The sequence below is a fragment of the Dermacentor albipictus genome, chromosome 10 (genome assembly GCF_038994185.2).
Source record: "Dermacentor albipictus isolate Rhodes 1998 colony chromosome 10, USDA_Dalb.pri_finalv2, whole genome shotgun sequence".
Classification (NCBI taxonomy): Eukaryota; Metazoa; Arthropoda; class Arachnida; order Ixodida; family Ixodidae; genus Dermacentor; species Dermacentor albipictus.
This window is the reverse complement of record NC_091830.1, coordinates 68,006,504-68,028,806: the sequence shown is the minus strand read 5'-3', so window position 1 is coordinate 68,028,806 and position 22,303 is coordinate 68,006,504. Positions and strand designations below refer to the sequence as shown.

Genomic DNA, 22,303 nt, shown 5'->3' with positions numbered 1-22,303 from the left:
CCATGTTCTGGCATTGCATTCGCTGACCACCGGGTGCCTGCCCCATCTCCTGCGGTGCTAATTAAAGGGTGCTAATAAAAAAAATTATACAATTTCTAGACCTACAGCTTTGCCAAAATAACAAGTTTAAGCAAAGTAAAATTTTGTTGCAGTTGGACGTCATTCTTGGATTTAAATTCTCGGTTAATTCTCGGCCAACAGCATAGTACGTTGTGTCAGCAGTTCTCGCCTCTGAGATTTACATTATGATAATTTGCAGAGTTTCCTCCCCATCTTTCCCCTCATAAAGACAGAAAGTAGTCTGTGAGTATAACAACATTTATTGACACGTAACAACAAATTACTGTGCATGCGCACTTCAGCACTCCATGTGGTGCCTGCTGATCTGAGCATAACACTCCGTGTGAGTGAGCGACCATGGTCGTGGTCTTTGATTTGGTCGTGGCTGATTGCAGCGCTAACCCTAATAGCCCGCATCGCCCGGGCTCGAGACCACCCTTGTGCGCGTCGAAGTGCTTGTTGCGCACTTTTGTTCTAGATAAGGCAGAAATTGACCCACCATGGAAGCAAACTAGCACATGTGGATACACGTCTTTACAGACGTGTATCGGAGATGTGGATACACGTCACGCTGCCATCGGTGCATTTGTACTGCGCGTGAATGTGCCTGACCACCTGTCCGTTACAAAAGCAACAATGCTTTGTTTAAACAGCCGATGGTCATACGTGGGAACGAACTGGGCAGATTGTGATGTTGGGTTTCGGAACTGACTTTCGGTTGGAACCAGTCGTCCCCGCTTCTTGACCGCCCCTAAATAAAGTCTGCGCATCTTGCGTGTGACTCGGTGCTCCGACCCCTTGCAGCCTCGGCCCTTTCCCTCTGGCCACTGCGTCGGTGACTGCCGTCACTAATCCCACATTGTTAGCTTCAAAACTGGCTTTTCAACTTGCAGAACATGCAAATCCATTCCCGCTCACGTGTGCAACCGTGCTAGTATGAATGAAACGAATTCAGCACGGACCAACGAATCGAACAGCGTTGTGTCTTGCCATTTCCGCAATGAGGGGGGCTCTTTGCACGATGCGTTGATGTGGCGTGCGGCGTTAAATGCTAATTGTAATGTAAAAATCCGTTTAAGTGGAGATTGCGGTCGGATTCGTTTTGGCTGCTTGCGCAATTCTAAAATGCCATTCGTCACGACGAACGGGCGCAGTTTGCACGAGCCATTCACATGCGCATTGAGCAAAACTGCCGAGCACCCTGCTAATTTTTATTCCATGGCATGCGCCGCCCTTATTATTCAATCTCTCGTTTGACAGCACCTGCCAAAACAGTGCCGTTTCAAATTTGTTGGCATTAAGTATTTTTGACGATGTGAGAAGGCATCTCCGTTAAGAAAAGCGCACTAGCTGGTACGCAGCGGAGCATTCGATATATCAAATGTGGAGGTGAACGGGAGTTGTATATGCATAGTACATCGTTATATTTTTTGCATGGGATTTTCAAGGTGATTTTACCGTTGCTCGATATAGTAGACAGTACTTCGATACATCCGAATTTGATATATCTGGGAACGACTGTATCACAGTTTTCTGCCAAAATTACCAGGGGCAACTCTGCCACTATAGTGTCTGTGGGTGCTGCAAGCATAATGGTTAGCCAGCTTATGGGACTCATGGGCACTGTGTGGACTTGCCTAAACTTTGTCCTTCTCGGTTCAAACAACTTTGTAACTCTGCAAATGGATCTTCTTCAGCAAAATATTGCCTCATAAGTGCAACAATTTGCAGTGGTTATGCATGCGCACAGAAGCTTATTGCCTTCATGTGTTTAGAAAAATGTGATTGCTTGGAAAGTTGGAAAGATAAAGACCATAATGAAGCCACAGGAACGTCCGAAGCCAAAAGTACAAAGATTAGACAAATTTATGTATTACCCATCATTCTAGTGGCAGCTGAACAAACACAACACCAGAGTTTCTTCTAGCGTTATTTATAGAAAACTCTATGGCACGCATGACCTATGCACGCCAGCTTTGGCACGGCGTGTGTATGTAGAGGCTAGAACAAAAATGCCGTGTAAGCGCATTGACGTGCTTGTGGCGTCTTGCATTTTGTCTGATTTATAATTCTTACAAGCAACTATTCAGTCTGTCTTTTTTTGTGTGTGTTCTCTTGTGGCAAACTCCAGCAGTGGTCCCCTTACTCTCAGGACAGTCTCAACATCACTGTTTTCATTTCAGATGGAGCTTCCCCAAGCGAAGTGCCTACATCCGATGTTGAACAGGTGAGAGAACCCAACAGGGATCACTCTTTGGGGGTGACTGTTAGCTTTCATTTACCAAATGATAGTAATAACTAAAGAAATGCTAATAATAGTGATGATGAAATTTTAAATGGTATTGTTTAAAAGTCAGTTTCTAGTAAGTAGCACGCATCGCTCTGTCCATGGTAGCTCGCCATACCATCAGCATACAATGAAACACGAGCAGGAAATAATTGATCACAATGTCTGTCACCCGTGATTACATGGAAGTGCGACATGCAATCGCTCTGTAGCCAGTTTTATGCATGGAGTAGTCCATAATGCACGTTTTGGAGTCTGAATTAAGCCACTGCTTTAAATGCAGGTGAACCTGGAGCCATATTCTGTAATGCTCTGTATTTTTGGTATTGGTAGCTTTATTATTGATAGCTTTATAAGCGATAAGGAAGAACTTAAATCCAAAAGAATAATATTGGTCAGAGAGAATACGAATAGGGATACATAGGGCTCCGTGGAAAATGCATGGGGACGCTAATAGTAGGGGTGGACCAATTTGAAATTTGACGGTGGGCCAACTTGAAATTTGGAGGTGGGCCAACCTGAAATTTGGGAATGGGCCAACTTGTATTTTGGGGTACGGTTAAGCATACTTAGACAACTCCAGTGTAATTTCTGCGCACCATGTAATCAACGTATAACGTACCACCTAGCGGCATAAATGGGTCAGCCGCAGTAAACAAAATGTGTTAAATCACACACCGCCAGTATGTCACACAGACATTTCATAATGAAAAACATATACCTCATCGATAGCACCAAGAAATTATTTTTTATTTATCTAGAAGCATTCCCAATTTGCTATATTTTCGCTTGGTTTGTGATGTCCACTTCCAGAAAAATACCATTTCGCTGACTGGCCTCTGTCCTTCCTCTCTTTCTTATTATGTCAGTGGACCGCCCTAATGTGACTCCACCGCCAAAACGAATTCTTTGGAAATCTAATCGTCAGAAAATTTGGCTCCTGGAAACAGGGATAACACAGTTGAACACTTTTGTAACTTTTTGCATTTTAATTTATGCTGACAGTACTTGAATTTTGCATATATATTTATTCCATGCGTATAAATAACCAGAAACCATCATTACAAACCATCAAAAGGGAGAGGAAAAGAAACGGTCGTCAAAGAAAGTCAAATGTATAACGAGTGTTGTATTTTTTTTTTCTTGCAAAAGTTTCCTTATTACAGCATTCAGAATCTCCCAGAATCTGCTAAATACTCCCGTGAATTCACTTCGTTTTAATATGTGAAATTTGGACACAGTGATGGACTAAACAGAAATCTAAAGAGCTGGCAAGTATTAATCATCGTGGTACAGTAGAACCTCGATATACAGAACACGGATAAAAGAATTATCGATTATAACAAAGTAAATCTAAAATGTCTCCTGCTGATGTCATTGTGCAGTGTATACAGGCTTATACTGAATATCAGATGTAATGAAGGTATTCTCATGTTGGATGCGACGTTTTGTTACACTAGTGTAAAGAAGCAGATGTAAAGTGTAAAGAAGCAGATGTAAAGTGTAAAGAAGCAGATGTAAAGCATGATTAGACTATATGTTAAGTACTTGAAAGAAAGTCCATGTTATGAAGGGTAGTAATAATAGTAGTTTCACCATGACACCTTCATTGCCAAAGAAACACTGCAAATCGTTGTGGTCATTTGGGCTGAAGCAGAAAATTTTAAATGAAATTCCTCTAGACTCTGTTAAATATTAGTTGCTTTATGCTGCTAAAATATGCTAAAGTGTGCTGTTAAAATTCGATATACACTAGAACTGTAATATTGCTGCTAAACTCATGCTGATACTCAACCGATTTCAACTAGCACCAGACAAATTCCTAATTTCGTCGCACCACCTAGTCTTCTGCCATCCTCTACTGTGCTTCCCTTCTCTTGGTACCCATTATGTCACCCTAATGATCCAACAGTTATCTAATCTGCGCATTACATAACCTACCCAGCGCTATGTTTTTTCTCTTAATGTTTATTAAAATATCGTCTATACCCGTTTGCTCTCTGATCCAAACTGCTCTCTTTCTGTCTCTTAAAGTTATGCCTAGCATTCTTTGTTGCATCGCTCCTTGCGCGGTCCTTAACTTGTTCTCAATCTCCTTTGTCAGTCTTGAAGTCTCTGCCCCATATGTCAGCACCGGTAAAATGCATTGATTGTATACCTTCCTTTTCAATGATAACGGTAAGCTTCCAGTCCAAACGGCCAAAGGAGGCCTTTGTCCTGCAGTGGACATAAAATGGGCTGCTGCTGCTGCTGCTGCTGCTGACGATGATGATGATGCTGATGATGATAATGATGATCTCTGCTAACCATGCTCAAAATTTGCTACATCAAACGGAAAAGGCACAAAGAGTGACAACATGTCGTGCATCAGCAGCATTAGAATCTTGATAAACACAGCCCTGTGCAACTGTTGAACAATGCAAAGTTTCAGCAACGAACGTCTATGAACACCATTGTTGCTCACTGTTGAAGTATGGCTTAAGGCTTTTTGACATCACAGAACAGAAATTTACTAAATTGAAGTTTCAATTCAAATGTGGTCTCGTGGCACTGCGAACATTGCCTTGAGGCTTTTTTGATGCTTATGATGGCAAAGTTTGCATGTAGCCACATTTTGCGCTCAAGTTTCTGAAGTTTCTAACACACAGGTTACACACACATGGAAACCATGGCATTGACAACATTCTCCCTCGCTTTTGTTGCAAAGGCTGAAGCCAAGAAGAGCGAGCCAAGTGCGGAGTCGCACGTGATCACCCTGTCGGAAGAGCAGTACACCAGTCTGCTGCAGTCGCTGAATTTGCCGATCCATTCCAAGCCAATCATCAGCATCCAGCAGGAGAAGGCAAAGAAGGCTGAGCCACCCTGGTGGGTCTCTTGTTTTGACACGTTTTTGTCCTGGGTGTTGCTTAACTCAAAGTGCCAGGTATACTAGACTTCTCTACCAAAACTACTAGCTCTTCTGTGCTGAAATTTCAGGTAGAGGTAGCACTACGCAGTGGGCTCTGTTTAACGCCATGTTCGAGGCATTACTGGCCTGTTTCACCCAATAAGTCTAAAGGGCAAGTCACTTGTCTCTGGTGACAGTGCTCATAATATAGATGTTACCGCAACAGCATTGTGGCGCCATCTGTTGTGGCTACAATGAAAAGGGTGCCTTGCACTGTAGCAGGGACAGATTGCACTGCCATCTGTCGAGGACATACTAAGACAAAGACAGAACTGATACTCCTGTTTGTTTTTTCAGCTTTGACTTTATCTTAACTTGCACTTGGGTTGGTAATATTTGAAAGCTCTATCTGCATTTCCTTGGCAAAAAAAAAAGGAAGCTGTTAATTGGTAGAGAAAACAAAGGAAATATGTCCCCTCCAGATTTTGGTGACAAAACTGCAATGCTAACAACACCAGTGTAATGTCACTGATATATCTGTACTTCCGCTCATTTTAGCTGCTTTATTTTGTACAAGTTTCTTACAACTTCGAATTTTGAATGAACATAGTTACGATTTTTCTATAGCAAGCGTAATTACCTGCGAAAGGGTACGATAAAAATTGTGTCTTGGAGCCTAGGATAGTGTTGCTGCCAGTCTTCCATTTCTGCATTTTTTTGCTGGCTTAGCATACTTTAACTGCTCTTTTAGTGTTTATTTTGTACTGTCTTTGTGTTATTTTGTATGCACTGTTAATAGCATCCCCTCGCCACAGGTCCTCCATTTCCAAAGCTCCCTGTTATCTTAAGGTATGCCAAAAACTGCCTGCTAGCTGTGAGATGCTGTTTGGTTGTTAGGTGATGTGTAAGTGTGCAGATGTGCGATTGTGAAGATATCACTAGAAGCTGCTTGTTTGACCCTGTAAGTAGTGTCAGTGCGAATGAGAGTTGAAAGGTTAGGGAGCTTTAGGTTTTGCACACCCAAAGTTAGGGGACGCAGACCGCTTGGCGTACAAAAGAACGCAAAAGGCGTGGCAAGGACGCAAGGCTGTGCTTTGAATACGCGCAAGTACGGGCTCACTGCGTGTTTCTAAAGCTCTCTGATTTCACCCAAGGAAACTGCATCACGTGACAGGGAAAGCACGCAATCGTGAGTGCAGCGTCATGATGTGTAGCTGATCATCGCAGGCTCGATCGCGATTAATTTTACTTGAACATTGTGAACTATTTTGACTGCGTGGCATTCAATGACAAGATTTTATCTGTACGGCCGGCAACTTGGCATGCCATCCTCTATTGAGCTTCTGCGCCACCTTTGTGCCGTGGCAATACTGACACCTGACAGTCTTCAATTGGAGTGAATGACAAAAGCCTAAAAGATCTGCATACGTTAAAACAAGTATACAGATTCTATGTTCAATTGGGTATTCATGGTTTTCAGGAGTACCTTCATCTAGGCCAAGTAGTTACAGGAGACCTAGATCACAATAAGGAAATCACTGATTTGTCCGAATGCATATAGCGGGTAGCACTATCAAGTCATGCATAATTGGTTATCGTTGCAAAGAGAAAAGTGTACTACCTGTGCATTAATTCTATAGGGGCTATCCTGGGGGGTCTGGAACTTACAGGATAACAGATGAGGAGGAATTGAGGACTCTGCTATAAGTGATGAAGCAATAAATGGCTAATGTTATATAAAGAGTCATGAAGGCCTTCCTGACTGGCACTTTGGATTAAAGAACAAACAGGATTAGCTAGGTGCTGTTCTAGACGACATCAAAATAACTAGTGGAGTGGGACTGGTCATGTAAGGATTAGAGCAGATGAACAGTAGTCTATTAGAGCAGGGAAATAGAAAAATGGAACGAAGAAAGGCAGGAATGATTATCAGAACAGAAAATCCGGTTTGCTACCCTGCACTAGGGGATAGGTAGAAAGATGAGAAGTAGAGAGAGAGAATCAGAGGGCAAAGAGACGCAATCAACAGTCACTAACGATCCCTGCACACTACAACTGCACAGGATCATGTGCAACATAATGAACACCAATTAAAGATAAAGCCGCTTTTGCAGGTTTGTTTAAGAAATGTAGCAGTGCCTTCCTTGCCCTCTACTGAGATGGCTTATGACGCCTTCATTCAAAAAATAGTTTGTTCTGACAGTGGTCTAATCAATGCAAACTAGTCATGGTGATGCAATGCAAACTAGGCCTCATGGTGATGAGGCCTTCTTTATGATTCTGACGAGTCCCCTCAATAATTGTCCACTGCTGCTCGTTACTGTCTTGGCAATGAACCGTTGTCAGAGCACATTATTTTGGGCTCTTCGTAGGATGGTAAATCCATTTGCCAGACCGTCTAGGCCTAACGTAATGAACAATTGCATCAATGACGCGGGCTAGCTGGCACATATCAGAGTTGAAACAGCACGAAGGAATGGGGAAAAGCAAGAACACAAATCACAAAGTGTCTTGTCATTTGTGTTCTTGCTTTGTCTCACTAGTTCATGCTGTTTTGGTGCCTTGCCTAATTTCTTGAAGAGCACATGTTTGGACTCTAAGCATTGGCTTTCCCACCATATGCTTCCCTTACCCTTTATCATCATTCTCGCACGTCATGCTCCTCCATGTTCCCCAGCACAGAGTAGCTGCCTAACTTTCCACGGTGGCTCAGTAGCTGTGGTGTCCCACCGCAGAGAACAAAGCCGCAGGTTTGGTCCTGGGCCACAGTGGCCGCATTCTGATGGGGCAAAATGCAAAAATAGTTTTTCTGCTTAGGTTTGGGGACACTTCGATGATCCCTTGGTGATAAAAATGAATCTGTAGTTCTTTGAATCGTCAGAATTAATCCTCAATCCCTTAGCTAGAGCTTCTCTCGTGGCCTGTGTGTTGCTGCAGCTCACCTAACCCCATAATTTTTATTTCGTTTTATTGATAACACATCAAGGGTCCCATCAGGGAGAGATTACTTGAGTGGCAAGCATAAAAGGGGTGGAAGCAATGGCACTGATGTTTACGATAGAGATAGGTGGGCTTCCCCGACTGCAATTTTGAAGAGTGGGAGATATTCAATTAGTGCCATGCTATATTGTTTTGAAGGTCATTCAAGTCCCATGCTGTGCACACAAAGAAAGACCACAGAAATGTGGTAGAGCGGGCACGTGATCGGATCACAGTGTCGGGATAACTCATGCGAGGGCCTCGGCGTACCGGTTCAATGAGCTGGCTGTCACATAGGGCAAAATGAAAGAGTCTGTGATGAAGACGGATAAATTTGATTAGTACTAGCTGCCTAGAGAAATGCACCTAATACCTACCTCCGTACATTTCTTATCAACACAATGTCTCGCTAACAGCCTAAGTTGTGAAATGTTCTGTAGAAGAATCAACATTTGGGCACGTTGGTACTGGTTAGACATCTTGAAGCCTTCTGTCTCTGTCATCTTGCATTGCCCCTTCAAGATGTGAAATGTTGATCCCCATTAATCTTTCTTCCTTCTTTCTTCCTCGCCTCACAGCAGGGAACCCCAATGAATGAAAGTCAGCCAGAAGTCCCCCCAGCTGATGAAGAGGAAGGGTCATATGGTCGGCTTGTTCAAAGTCCACCAACCTCCAAGGGTCGCAAACGCAAGAAAGACCCACAAGACGCGCGGTCAGAGCCGGGAAAGCCACGGCGAAAGCTTGGTCCCATGTGGAAGCGTCGAGGGGAGGGCGCTCCTAGGAACCGTGAAAGGACACGCTACTTCTGCAGTGATCCATGTAAGACACCCCTTTTCACAGCTGACTTAATGTTTCTGTCATTAAAAGGGCAATTCAAGTGACCTTTTCTTAAGGTGTACAGATCTTAACGAAATTCATTTTATACTGAGCATGTACAGTTGTCCACAAAATATTGCACAGCTTGAGAGCACGTGGCCCTACTCCGCAAAGCACCAGCACACCAGCGCAACCTTGCTTTGAAGCAAACCTATGCAGGCACAGTGATGCCTGCAGCCTTGGCTTCGTATGTCCTGCTACATTGTTTGGGCCCGCCAAGCCTGCATTTTGCTGCGCTGAAGTGAAATTTGCTTTCAGTAGCATGTCGCTAGCATGGCAAGCCAGCCTTGCATTAGTGTGCCGCATGCAACGGGATGGCGGTTTCACGACCTCGAACCCAATACGTACACTGCGTCATCGACTCCACCAACTCCGGATTCCAACGCACCCACACATTGTAGCCGACGGCACGTATCGATAAGTCTCCAGGCATCACAGCAGCTGCACAGGTTTACTTCAATATGTAGCTGTGGCAACTGATCTGCCACTCCCCGAAGTGCCACCACACACTTGTGTGCCCCATAATATTTTGAGGGCGAGTGTACCCTTGGGCAGTACTGCCCACCTCCAAAGCCAGTTTTCCCCCAACTTAGGAAATTTCCCTAGGTGTCCCTAGATTTGTGCGAGATGCACTTGTTCACTTCGTGAATTTGATTTCTGTAATGATATGTGTTTGTTTGTATCATGCAAATGACTGCAAGTTCTATAGTTTAAATTTATTTCTATGCTCATTTGAAAGATTCAAATAATGAAGTCACTGGGCTCAACCTGATGTGATGTCGCAGTGCAAGTTGGGCTAATGTGGCCTCTTAGTTGAAGCAAGCCATATTCACAGAAGACGTCAGCATGTGTATACTTTGTTGTTGTCCTAAATTGTTTTGCACCTAGAGCGATGTGCCAAGGTTACACAGAACCTTAATCGAATTGTAAAATTGGCACCGGACCTGCCTTACAGATGTAAGAGTGGCAAAACAGTATGCCACTGCACGACAGCAGTGTAAAAGATATAAATGATAATTTTTTTTTTCCTTTTTTTTGCACGCTGTGTACGACTTAGCACCACCACATTTACGCACTTGCTCGTCATTCACAGCAAAGCCCAAAAATATGCAACTGATCTTTATGTTTGCTACAGAGCAAAACTCGCCCAAACACATCAGCGTTCGGGCTCTGCTCAAGGTGTCTCTGCCTATGGGAGGTTCCAGGCAAATTTGAGTTTGTGCATTCATAATTGACTGTTCAACGCCATGACCACATTGTCATGCTAGGTGTTAGGTATATGTGCCTGGTTATACCTAGATGTGTCCCTCCTGCTTCGTTTAATGTTTTGCAGTTTACAGATAAATATTTAATTCAGTTGGCAGACGTCGCCTGCCCTGCTAAAGATAACAATGTCAAAATCGTACTAGCAGCACTTTTTTACCCAGGCCATCTATGCCCTCTTGTTTGCTTGGTAAGATGTGTTCATTGCACAGCTCTATGGTCAAGTCATACTTCACATGCTAATGCGAAGGGAGTTTGAGATGTCTCTAATAAAAACATTCTGTCACATAAGTGGTTTAGCAGTTTCAATGTCCTAGCACTAAATTTCCCTAGATTTGAACAAATTTCTTTATTTCCCTAAACAAGGTTTAAAATTCCTGTCTAGGGAAATTTCCCTAGAGTTGGCACCTCTGCTCGTGGGTTGGTTGGTTTTACATAGTGCTATTTTCCATTGCAAAGAAGACAGTAGAAGAAATGAGATAAGATGGTGCACTGATTATCAACTTGTGCAGTTTGGTTGATAGTGAGCAGTTGAGTGGAAGAGCAGCGCTCTGTCCTGTCTCCCCGGATGTCGGATCTTTTTGCTTAATGGCAACGCCATTGTACCGGGTTTTGCATAATTAGTATCGCTAGGTAGACTTCTTGTGGAGAAACTGCTTGCTGATTTCCGCTCAGATTTCCGCTCATATCATGGTGGGTTCTGTTAATATTAAATGTTAATGTTAATGTTAAAACGAGCATTACTTGCCCGTTTTGTTTATGATAAGTCTGAAGTTTGCGTTGCTACAAGAAGGCTCGAGAGGTGATGCTGCCATCCCCTGCGATGTTTTACGCTGCCTGAGCGCGCCTTCTGAATCCTCTGCTTCCTCCATCTGTTTTGTAAACTTCGAGCAGACGAAATATCCAGTTGCATTTGACCCTCAGGCTCCTCGGCACTTTCATCTACACACTCTGGATTCCTACTGCTATGTAACCACAGCTGTTCTTGTACCCCAGTGCTTGATAAATGCAGTTAACCTCCACTTAACATAACTCCAGTGTTCTGCCCCCCACTAAACGAGACGTAACAAAACATGCATAGTATGAGGTCACACCACTAAAGAAAGTTTCAGTTTGTTTTAACGTATTAATGGCACCATCCATCGCTGCTATAGTGAAAGGCACATTTCACCGTAGGTGTGACTGATGGGGCCAATTGTTTTGTTGCAGAGAAATTACATTTATTTTGCTGGCATCATCGCTGGTGGCGCATGCTTTGTATTTATTCTGAATGAAACAAACAAGCTATGTGTGCTAACACAGTAAGTCTGAATGCACTGTAATACATTACATTTGTGTAAAACTTCAGTGCAAAACAGCCAGCAGTTCAGCTGCTAAACTTATACTGAGAACTTAATTAGGTCATGGGTACCAAAAGAGTGTGACTGAGACCTGTGCAGCTTTTTTTGCAAATTAATTTTGAAAGGGTCCTGAACCACCTCTCAGGCTTGGTGAAAAAATGTAGCATAGATAGCATACACTGTTGTGAACATCTGAGCCAATGGATCTAACAAGCAGAGTGGGAAGTCGCATAAGTATTTCTCAAACATTATTTTTTCAAATGAGGTTTTCTCCTCAGCCACTTCAAAGGGGCCAGCTGCTTGCATATGTCCTCATATAGAAGATTCCTATAGACAGCTGCTGCTGGCCGATGGCTGACATCAATTGAGAAGTGCTTTTGGATCAGCCCACTTCTTCCTACTGTTACAATGTATATTTATTGATGCAGTTTAATAAACAGTCTGAATTGAGTGAAAATCAGCTTTTTAAGCTAGAAAAGCATTACACAATTCCGGAAGAAGTCGACTAACGTCTGCTCACACTCAGCCGCGGCTGCCTGCATAGGACTTAAGCTTTGGCCACCCTTCTTATCGTTGTCATAGCTGTATGGTCTCACTAATTTCGACTAGTTTTTAACACCCAGCTAGCCTATGACCACACGAAAATTAAGGTCAGATCAGACATTGGCTTTCCAGTGTGCGCTCACTCCTGGCTGCTGCTTCTAGCTAGACACCTTGGCAGGCATCGCTTCAAATTGAGCTATTGATAGTGCTTCAAAATGTGCAAGTTGGGCTTGGCTATTCATTGGTCAGGCTGGTGCAGGACAGAGCCAGTCCGCACCACACAATACAGCTAGACTGGAGCATATGAGCTCGGGCACACACTCAAGCCCTGTTGCACACAATAGAAACGCTGTGCATACGCACCACACTTGCATGTAGCTGCAGTCTGCTATGCAGCATGGATAATATGGCCGCCATGGGGTGCTACAAGGAGCCCGCTCACCGAGTTCGCTGCGGCTCGCTGAGGACGAATGTGTTCGCACGTCGTAGGCGGCAAAATCGGAAGTACTGGCGTCTCTGTCAGTATCCAAAATCAAGTGGAAACTGCACACCGCGGTGATGTTCAGTAGGCGGAGCATTGTGGCCACTCCCCCACTCCACCGTAGCCTTCACAGTGCAAGACATTGAAGGAAGAGAAGGAACACTGTGAAGGGAATGAAAAGCAATCTTTGATTGCCGATAACTCTGTTTCTGCTGAATGCATGGAAGTATTTTTTTTTTTACTGCGATGTATTTCTAAAATAGTCTAGCTTAACTTCAAATGCCTCTGTTGACTTTGATTAAGCGGTGTTTTTTTAAATTTTTGCCCTCAGATTAATTGTTTCTGCTGGCCATCTTTCGCTTTCCACTCATGGCAGTGACCTGGGATGAAAAGTGCTAGCCCCCGCATCTTGTAAACCTGCCTTTAAACCTACTGGAGAAGGCCTCATTAAAGCACCCAATTCAATGAGGCTCTCTCTTGTTCACATGTCCTTGTCTTCTTTTTATGTCATTTTAGTTTGTGCAGTTATTTTCTCCCTACACGCGTACGAGAGAGAGTTTCAAATAATCTGATTGTTTGGAGGAGTATACTGACATGACATTTTGATTTTTTCATATTTTTGCAATAAATGAAGGCCTCGGGCCTTGTAACCTTATAAGAAATACAAGTGAGTCTCAGGGAACGCTAAATAATTTACTGTAATAGCTTTTCTGTTAGCCACTTTTTGGTTTTGTTTCTTCATGAAATATGTGTGCCATAACATCATGACACAAAAGGTGGTAACGTGAGAACAGGACATCACCACATTTTTGCATTCATTGCAGATTGCTAGGCTCTCTGTTATGTTGCTACTTTGCGCTGGGCAATGAACATGGTTTAGTTGTTGCGGAGTTAGTGGCGTATATGTGAGAAGGAGGCGAAGTTTTCTACTGATCCTACACAATCCGCAAATAAAAAATGTGTACCTCTTGCTGGTTTTGTGAGTGCGAGCCTCGGTGGGCGGGCCGTTGGAATATCATGAAACACGATTTAGTCAAATGCATCTCAACTGCTTTACAGCTTTCTTGGAGTATTTGTTGAAAATGATAAGCTGTCATAGAGACTTGCGAAGTTAAGAACCGGGATTTCTTTGTTGTGGCCAGACTGCCAGTGTCCTAGACTGCCAGGAAAATACAATAAATATATGGTCAGGGAAGACCTGGAAAAAAAATACGAGCATTTGAAAGTGCCAATGTAGCAGAGCCCTGGAGTAGCGCCAATCCTGTTCTTCTTTTTATGTGATTGTCTTACTTTGCACAATTATGCCTGTACTACACGTGGGCGAACTAGTTCAGCAAAGAGGTCGTCCAGCTAACTCTCCCGTGTGCTCCAGCTCGAAGCCACGGCCACGTGGTCTTTGGCCCAAAGGTTCCCGGAACGAACCTGTTCACCCTGGAGGCCCTACGCTCCATCTGTCGGACTGACCTGGATGTGCTGCGACGCCCCGCCAGCCTGCGATCCATCTGCGAGCGGGTCAGCCCACGCCGCTGCTGCACTTCCTGGTCCATCCCGCACTTCGTTGCGCTGCTCCACAACCGGTCTTCGTGCCTGGACATCACGGCGACCGATGTCCAGGAGGTTTGTCTTTTTAAACGGCATTGGCAGGACCCGCAACCTCGAGCCCTCGTGGCAAGCCAGTGACTTCTTTGTTCAGCTGCTTGCTCTAAAGGCGCACTCCCACAATGGTGCCTCACTGGATCTGCCACTCGGCTTGATTAGACATGCAGCCCAGGAACACTGGACCGATGGGAGAAGACGGGTGCGGCGCTGACTTGCAAGCAGCATCTGTTCTTGTTCATCTCGTGCTTCTGCGCTGTATGTCAAATCATGCATCACCAACGAGCCACACTTTCTACCCTCTTGGCATTATGCTGTTGATCGCGAGGTCGTTGGTTCGATTCCCTAGTGCAGCGACTGCATTTCGATAGAGACCAAATGCAAAAATGTTTGTGTGCCACGCTTTGGGTGTCTTTACGTTTGCATTAAAAGAGCTCCAGAGCACTGAAATCAATCCAGAACTTCATATTACAGTGTCTTTAACATTCATGTTATAGTTTTGATACGTAATACACTGTCACTTGATTCTAATGAAAATGTGTGAGCGTACAAGGAACAAGAGCAAGGTAGCTTGGGGCACAGGGTCTTATATAAATATTGCTGAAATGAAATTTGGTGCTGCGATGATTCACCCATTGGGAGAATCAAGGGTAGTACAACAATATTTTAGGGCAATGTTAGTTAAGAGCCCGAAATTGGGTTTGCCTTATCCACCCGTCCATTCTATTACCCTGGCGATGACTGTTGTCATCACCAATGACACACAACAAAAATATTTTCGTTGTCTTCAAGCAACATCATCATCTCCGGCATTGTCATCACCACAGTATGAAGAAAAATAAAAACTTTTCCCCAACAGGCTCTGCTGGAATTTGAGCCCATGTTAGTGAACCAATGCGAATTTGTGAGACGAGCGCGCTAACCAAAGCGCTATCACCCAATGACAGTGCTGGGAAATTTGGGCAAGGTACTGCACTGCATACAAACTCTGAGGGCAGCGGCATCTGTCCATGTATTTCGGAGGCCATAATGGGCAATAGGTGTCCTGTATGTGGATTAGATTATGTGCATCGCATAGGAATTGTTCTTGACAAGATGGCTGTGCTTTCGCAAGTGATTATTCGTTGTGATGCTCATCAAACCAACGTTCAACAGCACAAAGAGGTTTGCATGGCAGTGATGATGATAAGCCTCAAGCATACCAAATACCCACAATAGAGAATACGCTATGAATAAGGTTTTTGCATTGAAAACAATGTCGAAAGCATTGGCAATGTCAGTGCCAACTGCAACGTTGCAATGACAATGCCCCATATTTTACACAGTAGCTCACAGTATTCACAATTGCCAAGTGCTTTAATAGTAGTACTGCAAATGGTACTACTATTATTTAGGTGGTACTGCATCATTTCGCTTGTGGCATCAGTTGTAGAGGTTTTGACCTCGGAGTCTACTTAAAAATTCCAGGTGGGAAATTCAGAACGAATCATCGTGCTTTAAACGCATGAAGCATCTGAAAGGGGCAAGTGCCTCCTCACCTGCGGCCTAAATATTGATTCACTCAAGAACTGATTTTAAAAAAAAAATATGTAAGGAGGCTTCAAATTTGAATGTCATATGAAATTCCACGCTACGGTCATGTCAAGCATGTAGCTGCTTCGACACTGTCCTGCTGAATGATGAAAACAAAGAAATGTGACTGTTCCACATAAAAAACAAGAAAGCAAGATGTACCAATATTATCCAAGTCCAATATATGTCTGTCGTAACATATGCAACCGCCAAAAAAAAATAAAGTGTGAATAAATAAATGAGCATAAGCATGTGACACTCCTGTGATGCATAAGCATAAACACTCCCTGTGGTACACATTAGTAAACCCTCAAGAAAGCCTATGGGAGGACAACCATAGCTGTAATGCAATGGTAGAGAGTCGCATCCATCATACTGAAGACGTGAGCAAACTATCTTTGCATCCAGTTTATTTCGCTTTTCCTTATATTTCTACACTTCAGTTACAAAAAGAAAAGAAGGAACAGTAAATATCCTCCGTGCTTTCCCTAGCTTCGTTGTCTGTCGGCTTGTGGTTGTAACTAAAAAAAATCAAGCCCTTTGGTACCCCTTATTTTCTTGCTCATCCGGTAGGTCAGCACAATGTGGGATTGTAATGCAGGTTCTCAAAAGGCTGGAGGCCTGTGCGCCCCACTACCACAGCATGAAGTTGAGCCACGACTGTGCCTCGGGGGCCCCGCTGTGCCGCGGAGTACCCGCCGAGTGCATCGAGTACAACGCAGTGTACACCATCCTCCACTATTTGGCCGACGTCGACTTCCTCGCCCCGGTCGCGGGCCGGGGGGACGACGACGGCGACGAGTTGATCGGTCACTGGGACGGCGGCAGCCAACGGAACGACTCGGCGTCTGGTCCGGGCAAGCTCGTCCACAAGCCACACCTGTCCTACACGAGTGTGTTCCTTCCTATAGCCCAGAGTACCGCGGCTATGCCCTACTTCAAGGACCTCGAGGAGTACGGCCAACTAGAGGATGACGTAACTCAGGTAACGACTTGCCGGTATTTGTTATCATGCACTTATGTTCACACCGCGGACACAGCTGTGCAGCCCTTGGTGTGATGCCACATGTGTAGCCCATGCATCAGGCGTGGTGTCCTGTTTTGGAGGTCACGTGCTCTACTGCACATGCAAGGGCGAACTGAGAAGGCCGGTGGCTTGATGCATGCTGTATTAGTTTCTTTGCCTTTGTCTGCCTGTATTACTAACCACAAAAGCTTTCACGACGTAGAACATCATACGAAAAAGGGGTCTGCGTGCTGCAGTAACTCCTCGGGCTCTGAATTCCTTTACTACAAAAGTAGAAAGGCTGTCGCAGTGGACACTGCCACCTTCTCAGGCGCAAGCTCATTGAAATGTATGCTTCATCTTCACCCGCCACACTGTTACCTGAGGAATACGTGCACAGATGCCATCACTTCTGATTCTGCACGGCGCACAAAGCCTTGTGTAATTTACCCAGTGCGAATGTCATGCTACAGCTCAGCAGCGAGTGTTTCAGGTTCCCGAATACACCTTGCCACAGGAGCATGACTTCAATCTGAGTGTCAGTGGTAGTAAAAAGTCCTGTGTTTCTCCTTTACAAGGCAAGGGCAACTCTGAGGATGAAGAAATGTCCTGACAGGAATGAAGAAATGTCCTGACAGGAATGACGTGACAATGATGGTGGCCCGTTGAAGACAGCGTTACATAAAAGGGGAATGAACGGACGGATGCATGAACGGATGGACGCAGAAAACAGATTTCGAGCTTTCAACTGTCGATGCAGTGAAATTAAATTTTGTTTCGACCACCACACCCACACCTGTGGCCTCTAATTTAAGTGATGGGCTCATTGCTATAGCTTTCTTTGTGGACTAGGCTATCATGCACCCACTCTGAAAGGCAACTAGTACACTGTGGTGCCCCATCTAGCATGGGAACAAGTTAAAAAATAATAATAATAAGAGGCAAAGCCATTTGTGTAGACAAAACCAGCTGTATCAAACGCAGCTGTAAATCCAGAAAGAATATCTGCACAAAAGGTAATGTGTCAAAAACAATTGAAAGTGATGTTTCCAAACATGCTGTGCAAACTTCACATTGACATTGTGTCAGGTGTAATTACTATTTTAATAGGTACAAAAAATACTGTAAACTACTCCAGAAGCTCTTTAACAATGTATAGCTGCTTTCAGTGCTTTTTTTCCTTAACTTGATCCGGGTTAGCTCAGCTAGACAACCAGCATAGTTTCTTGCTCAGGCCACAATTGCAGAGGGAAACTAAGAGCACATTCGTTGCATGCAATGGACTAGCAGCGCTGCTTCAACATTAAGAGTGCCTTGCAGCTCAAGGGAGCTGCCACATCTCGCACGCAGCTTACCTGAGAGAAGGCTGCATCTCTCTGCAGGTTGTGGGCATGGAACTGGGGCTGAAGCACGCCCTCTTCGACGAGTACCTGCTTCACGACACGGTGTACGTGGCCCTGGCAGGCGTGACGGTGCTGGCAGCCATGTGGGCCTACACGCAGTCGTTCCTGGTGACGGCCGTCACGTGCCTGGCCGTCATCTTCTCTCTGGGCACGGCCTACTTCCTCTACACCACAGTCTTCCGCATCTCCTTCTTCCCCTTCATGAACATCCTCACCCTTACGATCGCCATAGGTGAGCTCGGACGCTGTGATGCCATCGGTAGGCACTAGATGTACTCGTTTCAAAAGAGAGAATGCCAGCGCATACGCAGTGTTGCTGTATTAGAATGTTTCTAGCAACTCTATTTTGATTAGAAAACGAGAGTGTAATGAACTTTGGCAGCCCGCTTGTGCAATTGCCATCATTAGACACCTCTTGCAAATAAACTAATTTTTCCCATAGCAATTTCAAGTACTGCAGGAGCATAGCCAAGATGGGGGGGGGGGGGGGGGCATTCTAGGTACATGCCCCCCCTCCCCGTTTTTGAAATTTCTGTGTGACGCAGAAGTTGCTGATTTGAAAATTTGCTTGACGTTGTCAAATGTATGGTGGTGTGGAGTAAAGGTAGAGGATTGTGTTCTTCTACTCGGAGTCCTCAGCTCAAATTCCTGTCCAAGCCACAGCATTTTTCAGGCTTAAGGGGACGCATGAATTGGAAAAAGAAAAAGAGACCTGCCAAGAGCCAGTGTGGTTATACTAATCCGGGTGAAACAATTTTAGGAAAGTTCACGGAGCTTCCAAAAGGTGCTCCATTTTCAGAACAAGAATTGGCCTTGCTGGGGTACTACTTCACCACTACCTCCCTCGTGAATCTAGAAAGGAGAAACCAGTCAATAGTTGCAGTAAATTAGGGGTTCTGGTGAGATTAGGGAATTTACCGGCATAGGATAGAGTCAGCTAACACAAGACAGGCAGTTGAAGATCACTGGGAGAGGCAACTTGTCCCAATGTGAACATAAATTAGGCTGATGAGGGTGGGCAATGGTCTGACCATGGCTTTTTTTTTTTTTTTTTTTTGCACATCTGCTGCAGGTATTGGAGCAGATGACGCCTTCATATACTGCAAGACGTGGGGGGCAGCCAAGGCGGAGAAAAACAGCGGCACGTTGGTCAAGCTGGTCCGGGACACGCTGCACCACGCCTGTCTCTCCATGCTGGTCACCAGCGTCACTACAGCTGCTGCCTTTTTTGCCAGCTGTGTCAGCAGTATCACAGCTGTTCGCTGCTTCGGGTGCGTCTTCGCTGATTGGTCATAGTCTGACATAATGACATCCTGCTTCATAGCAGTATACAGTCAAACCCACTTATAACAATATTTCACTTAACGAAAATTCCATTGTTATAACCAATAATTGTTGTAAAAGGATTGCATGAAAAAAAATCAAAATAGGGGGATGACAGAGCCGATGTGAGAAAACTACAATGGTGGGGACGCCAGTGTCCCTCCTCGCCGCCTTCCTCCATCCGGCTGCTGATTGTGTTCACACATGGAACTGCTTCCTTGGCGTTAACGTGTGACGGGGGCTGTCGGCAGTAATGCTACAACTGTTGGCATTAAAGAATGGCACTGCTATAACAGCTGCAAGGAAGGGTCACCGGTGGCAAGCGATATGTGAGCACCGCTGAGGCATCACTTGGGTGACCAAAAAAGAGGCCTTTTAAGATATGCAAGAAGGTTGCCACGGCAGCCTGTTAGCTTGAGAAATCCAGAAGAAACGCCGAGGCGAGATCGCCACAAGCATCTCGCCACGTACTTCTCACCGGATTGCATGAGAAAACACTATGACCGTCAGCCTTGCATGCTTTACGCGAAGTTTGCCGACATCCATCTCCAAGGCATCCAGGTGCTCCACAAAGTGCAGCGGAAGGTTCCTTGCAAAAACGAAGCCCCAAAGGGACTGAAACATCTGCCGGGCCTCCTGTGAGGACAACGTTGAGGCAGCTTGCCCTACCGTGTCATTGCTGCCGTTGTCGCCTTCGCTATCCGATGCAAGCACATTTGCGACGATCGCCTCATCGCTTAGAAACACTTAGTTTCCAATTCTGTAGCATGCACTTTCTTTTCATCAGCAACATCGTGCATCGCCGATGATCAGCGGTTGGATCAGGCATCTTCTGTTTCAGCGACGAGTTGAACGAGGCTGAGAAACCATGAGGTCAGGAACGATTTCAATGCAGCCAACAAAGACGAGGGGGAGATATTAAGCTGTTTGCAGAACTGCGCTGAATGAGGAGCCAGCGAGCAACATGCGAGCAGTGCAGTTGGCGCAGTCCGTTCTTGTTTCGGAGGGTGGCGGGGCGTAGAGCTATGGCCGCAGTCCATTCGTGTTTGGAGAGGTGGAAGGGTGACTGGACAGAGGCGTGTGGAGAAGGCTGGAAAATGAGCGTGCGGTGGATTTTAGAGCAGCGGGCGATCGTGCAATGGCTCAAATTTCTCGTTTTAATTTTTTTCTTTTCAAGGATTTCGCATTTCATTACCTTTTGACTCGGACACCCAGCAGCCAGCCTTGGTTATAAGCGATTATGCGGCATCGGGGCGCTGTATTAAGCAGGTTATTTCGCCATGGAAACATGCAAAGGTTGACACTGCAGCAACTTCTCATTGTCATAACCAATAAAACATACATAGAGGAGGGTGCGTAAATGTGCTTACAAAACATATTTAAACTACATTGCATCTGTTGCTAGTAATGTGGATAGTAAATATTTATCATCTTTTTTGAGTATTAGTGTTGTGTGATGCAAGCTCTAATATGAGCCTTCATTTTGCACTGGACAGAAATTAGGATGATGGTTTTGATGTCCCGAACACAGTTCACAGAGAGGCCTAATGGCTGAACAAAGAACAGGGGGTTTGACATCATGGAGTGTTGCAAAGAATGGCCACCAGGGGCGCTTCAAGGCTGACACATTGGCAGTTGAAAATTGGTGGAAGAAAAGTAGGGAAATGACAAACAATGGAGGCGTACAAAAACAAAGTTCCCAATAGAGGTTCAGAAAGTTTGGCGATGGGAATTCATGTTTCTTTTTTTCCTTTTTCTTTAGGATAAGCTAGGCCATTAGGCAATATAATAAGAGCTTGCTGGTGCACCCCACTGCCTCTTTACAAAGGGGACACTCATGGCATCCATCCATCCATCCATCCGTCCAGCCAGTGAAACCAAAAATGGTTTGTTCAAACAATAAAACTTCCTACAAAAAATTAGAGGAAACTAAGGGGACCTTCAACAAAACCTTGTGTTATAAATGCAGTAGTTCTCAACGATTGCCGTTCTCAAAAACAGCAACGCGCAACCACCGTGGTGGCGAGATGGCCAAGGCTACTCACATGGCACTTGTGCGAAGAGGAGAGAGGGAGAAGGAATGAAAACGAGGGAAATCGACTGGACACGCTGCGCCTACTATATGACAACACGATAACTCCGGCAGGCTGCATGGGTTGGTATAGGCGCGGATACTCGCAGTACTGTGTATCATTCCCATGGTAGCTTAACATCGCAGCACCAGAGTTCCTTCAAGTAATCGTTTGGGGGAAACTTCACGACTTAAATGTTGCACGACAGAACAGTGATTGCAATAACTACTGCCTGCTTCCTTCTCTTATCATTCGCAGCCTGTTTGCCGGCACGGCTGTGCTGGCGAGCTTCTTCTTCACGGTGACATGGCTGCCTGCAGCGCTCATCGTGGCTGAGAAGTGGTGCTCCTCAACATGCTGCCTCTGTGTGCCGCCATTCGGGGTGTACCTGCCACGGCTCAAGCGCTTCTGGTGTTGCTCCCCCGTCTGTGCCGCACTGTGGCGTCTCCATCACAGGTCAGGAAACCTATCGTAGCAATCTTTCTTTTCAGTTCAATGTTCAGATTTCAGATATAGTACAGTGGTGCGGTACATTTTAACGGGTACAGAATGAGTCTCACACTGGGGTGTCCCAGAGTTAAAAATTGTTGGGGGCACGACCAGAATACCCGATCA

General features: G+C 45.0%; 2 protein-coding genes across 4 annotated transcripts in view; both read left to right on the top strand.

Annotated features, from left to right (window-relative positions):
* Positions 1–6,730, top strand: part of LOC135900056 (uncharacterized) — a 34,551-nt gene extending 27,821 nt beyond the window's left edge. The window contains exons 13-15 of the mRNA XM_065429493.1: positions 2,244–2,287; positions 5,055–5,212; positions 6,715–6,730. Coding sequence (XP_065285565.1) covers positions 2,244–2,287; positions 5,055–5,212; positions 6,715–6,730 — 218 coding nt within the window. The remainder of the gene's footprint in view (positions 1–2,243; positions 2,288–5,054; positions 5,213–6,714) is intronic.
* LOC135899658 (protein dispatched homolog 1-like) overlaps positions 5,073–22,303 on the top strand; it is a 35,286-nt gene continuing 18,055 nt past the window's right edge. For 2 of the 3 annotated variants that reach the window (XM_065428983.1, XM_065428970.1), the window contains exons 1-7: positions 5,073–5,212; positions 8,792–9,032; positions 14,089–14,333; positions 16,486–16,869; positions 18,273–18,525; positions 19,366–19,564; positions 21,947–22,144. In XM_065428983.1, the coding sequence (XP_065285055.1) occupies positions 8,804–9,032; positions 14,089–14,333; positions 16,486–16,869; positions 18,273–18,525; positions 19,366–19,564; positions 21,947–22,144 (1,508 nt within the window). In that variant the 5' untranslated portion in view covers positions 5,073–5,212; positions 8,792–8,803. The remainder of the gene's footprint in view (positions 5,213–8,791; positions 9,033–14,088; positions 14,334–16,485; positions 16,870–18,272; positions 18,526–19,365; positions 19,565–21,946; positions 22,145–22,303) is intronic. The other variant, XM_065428978.2, reaches the window with a different exon arrangement.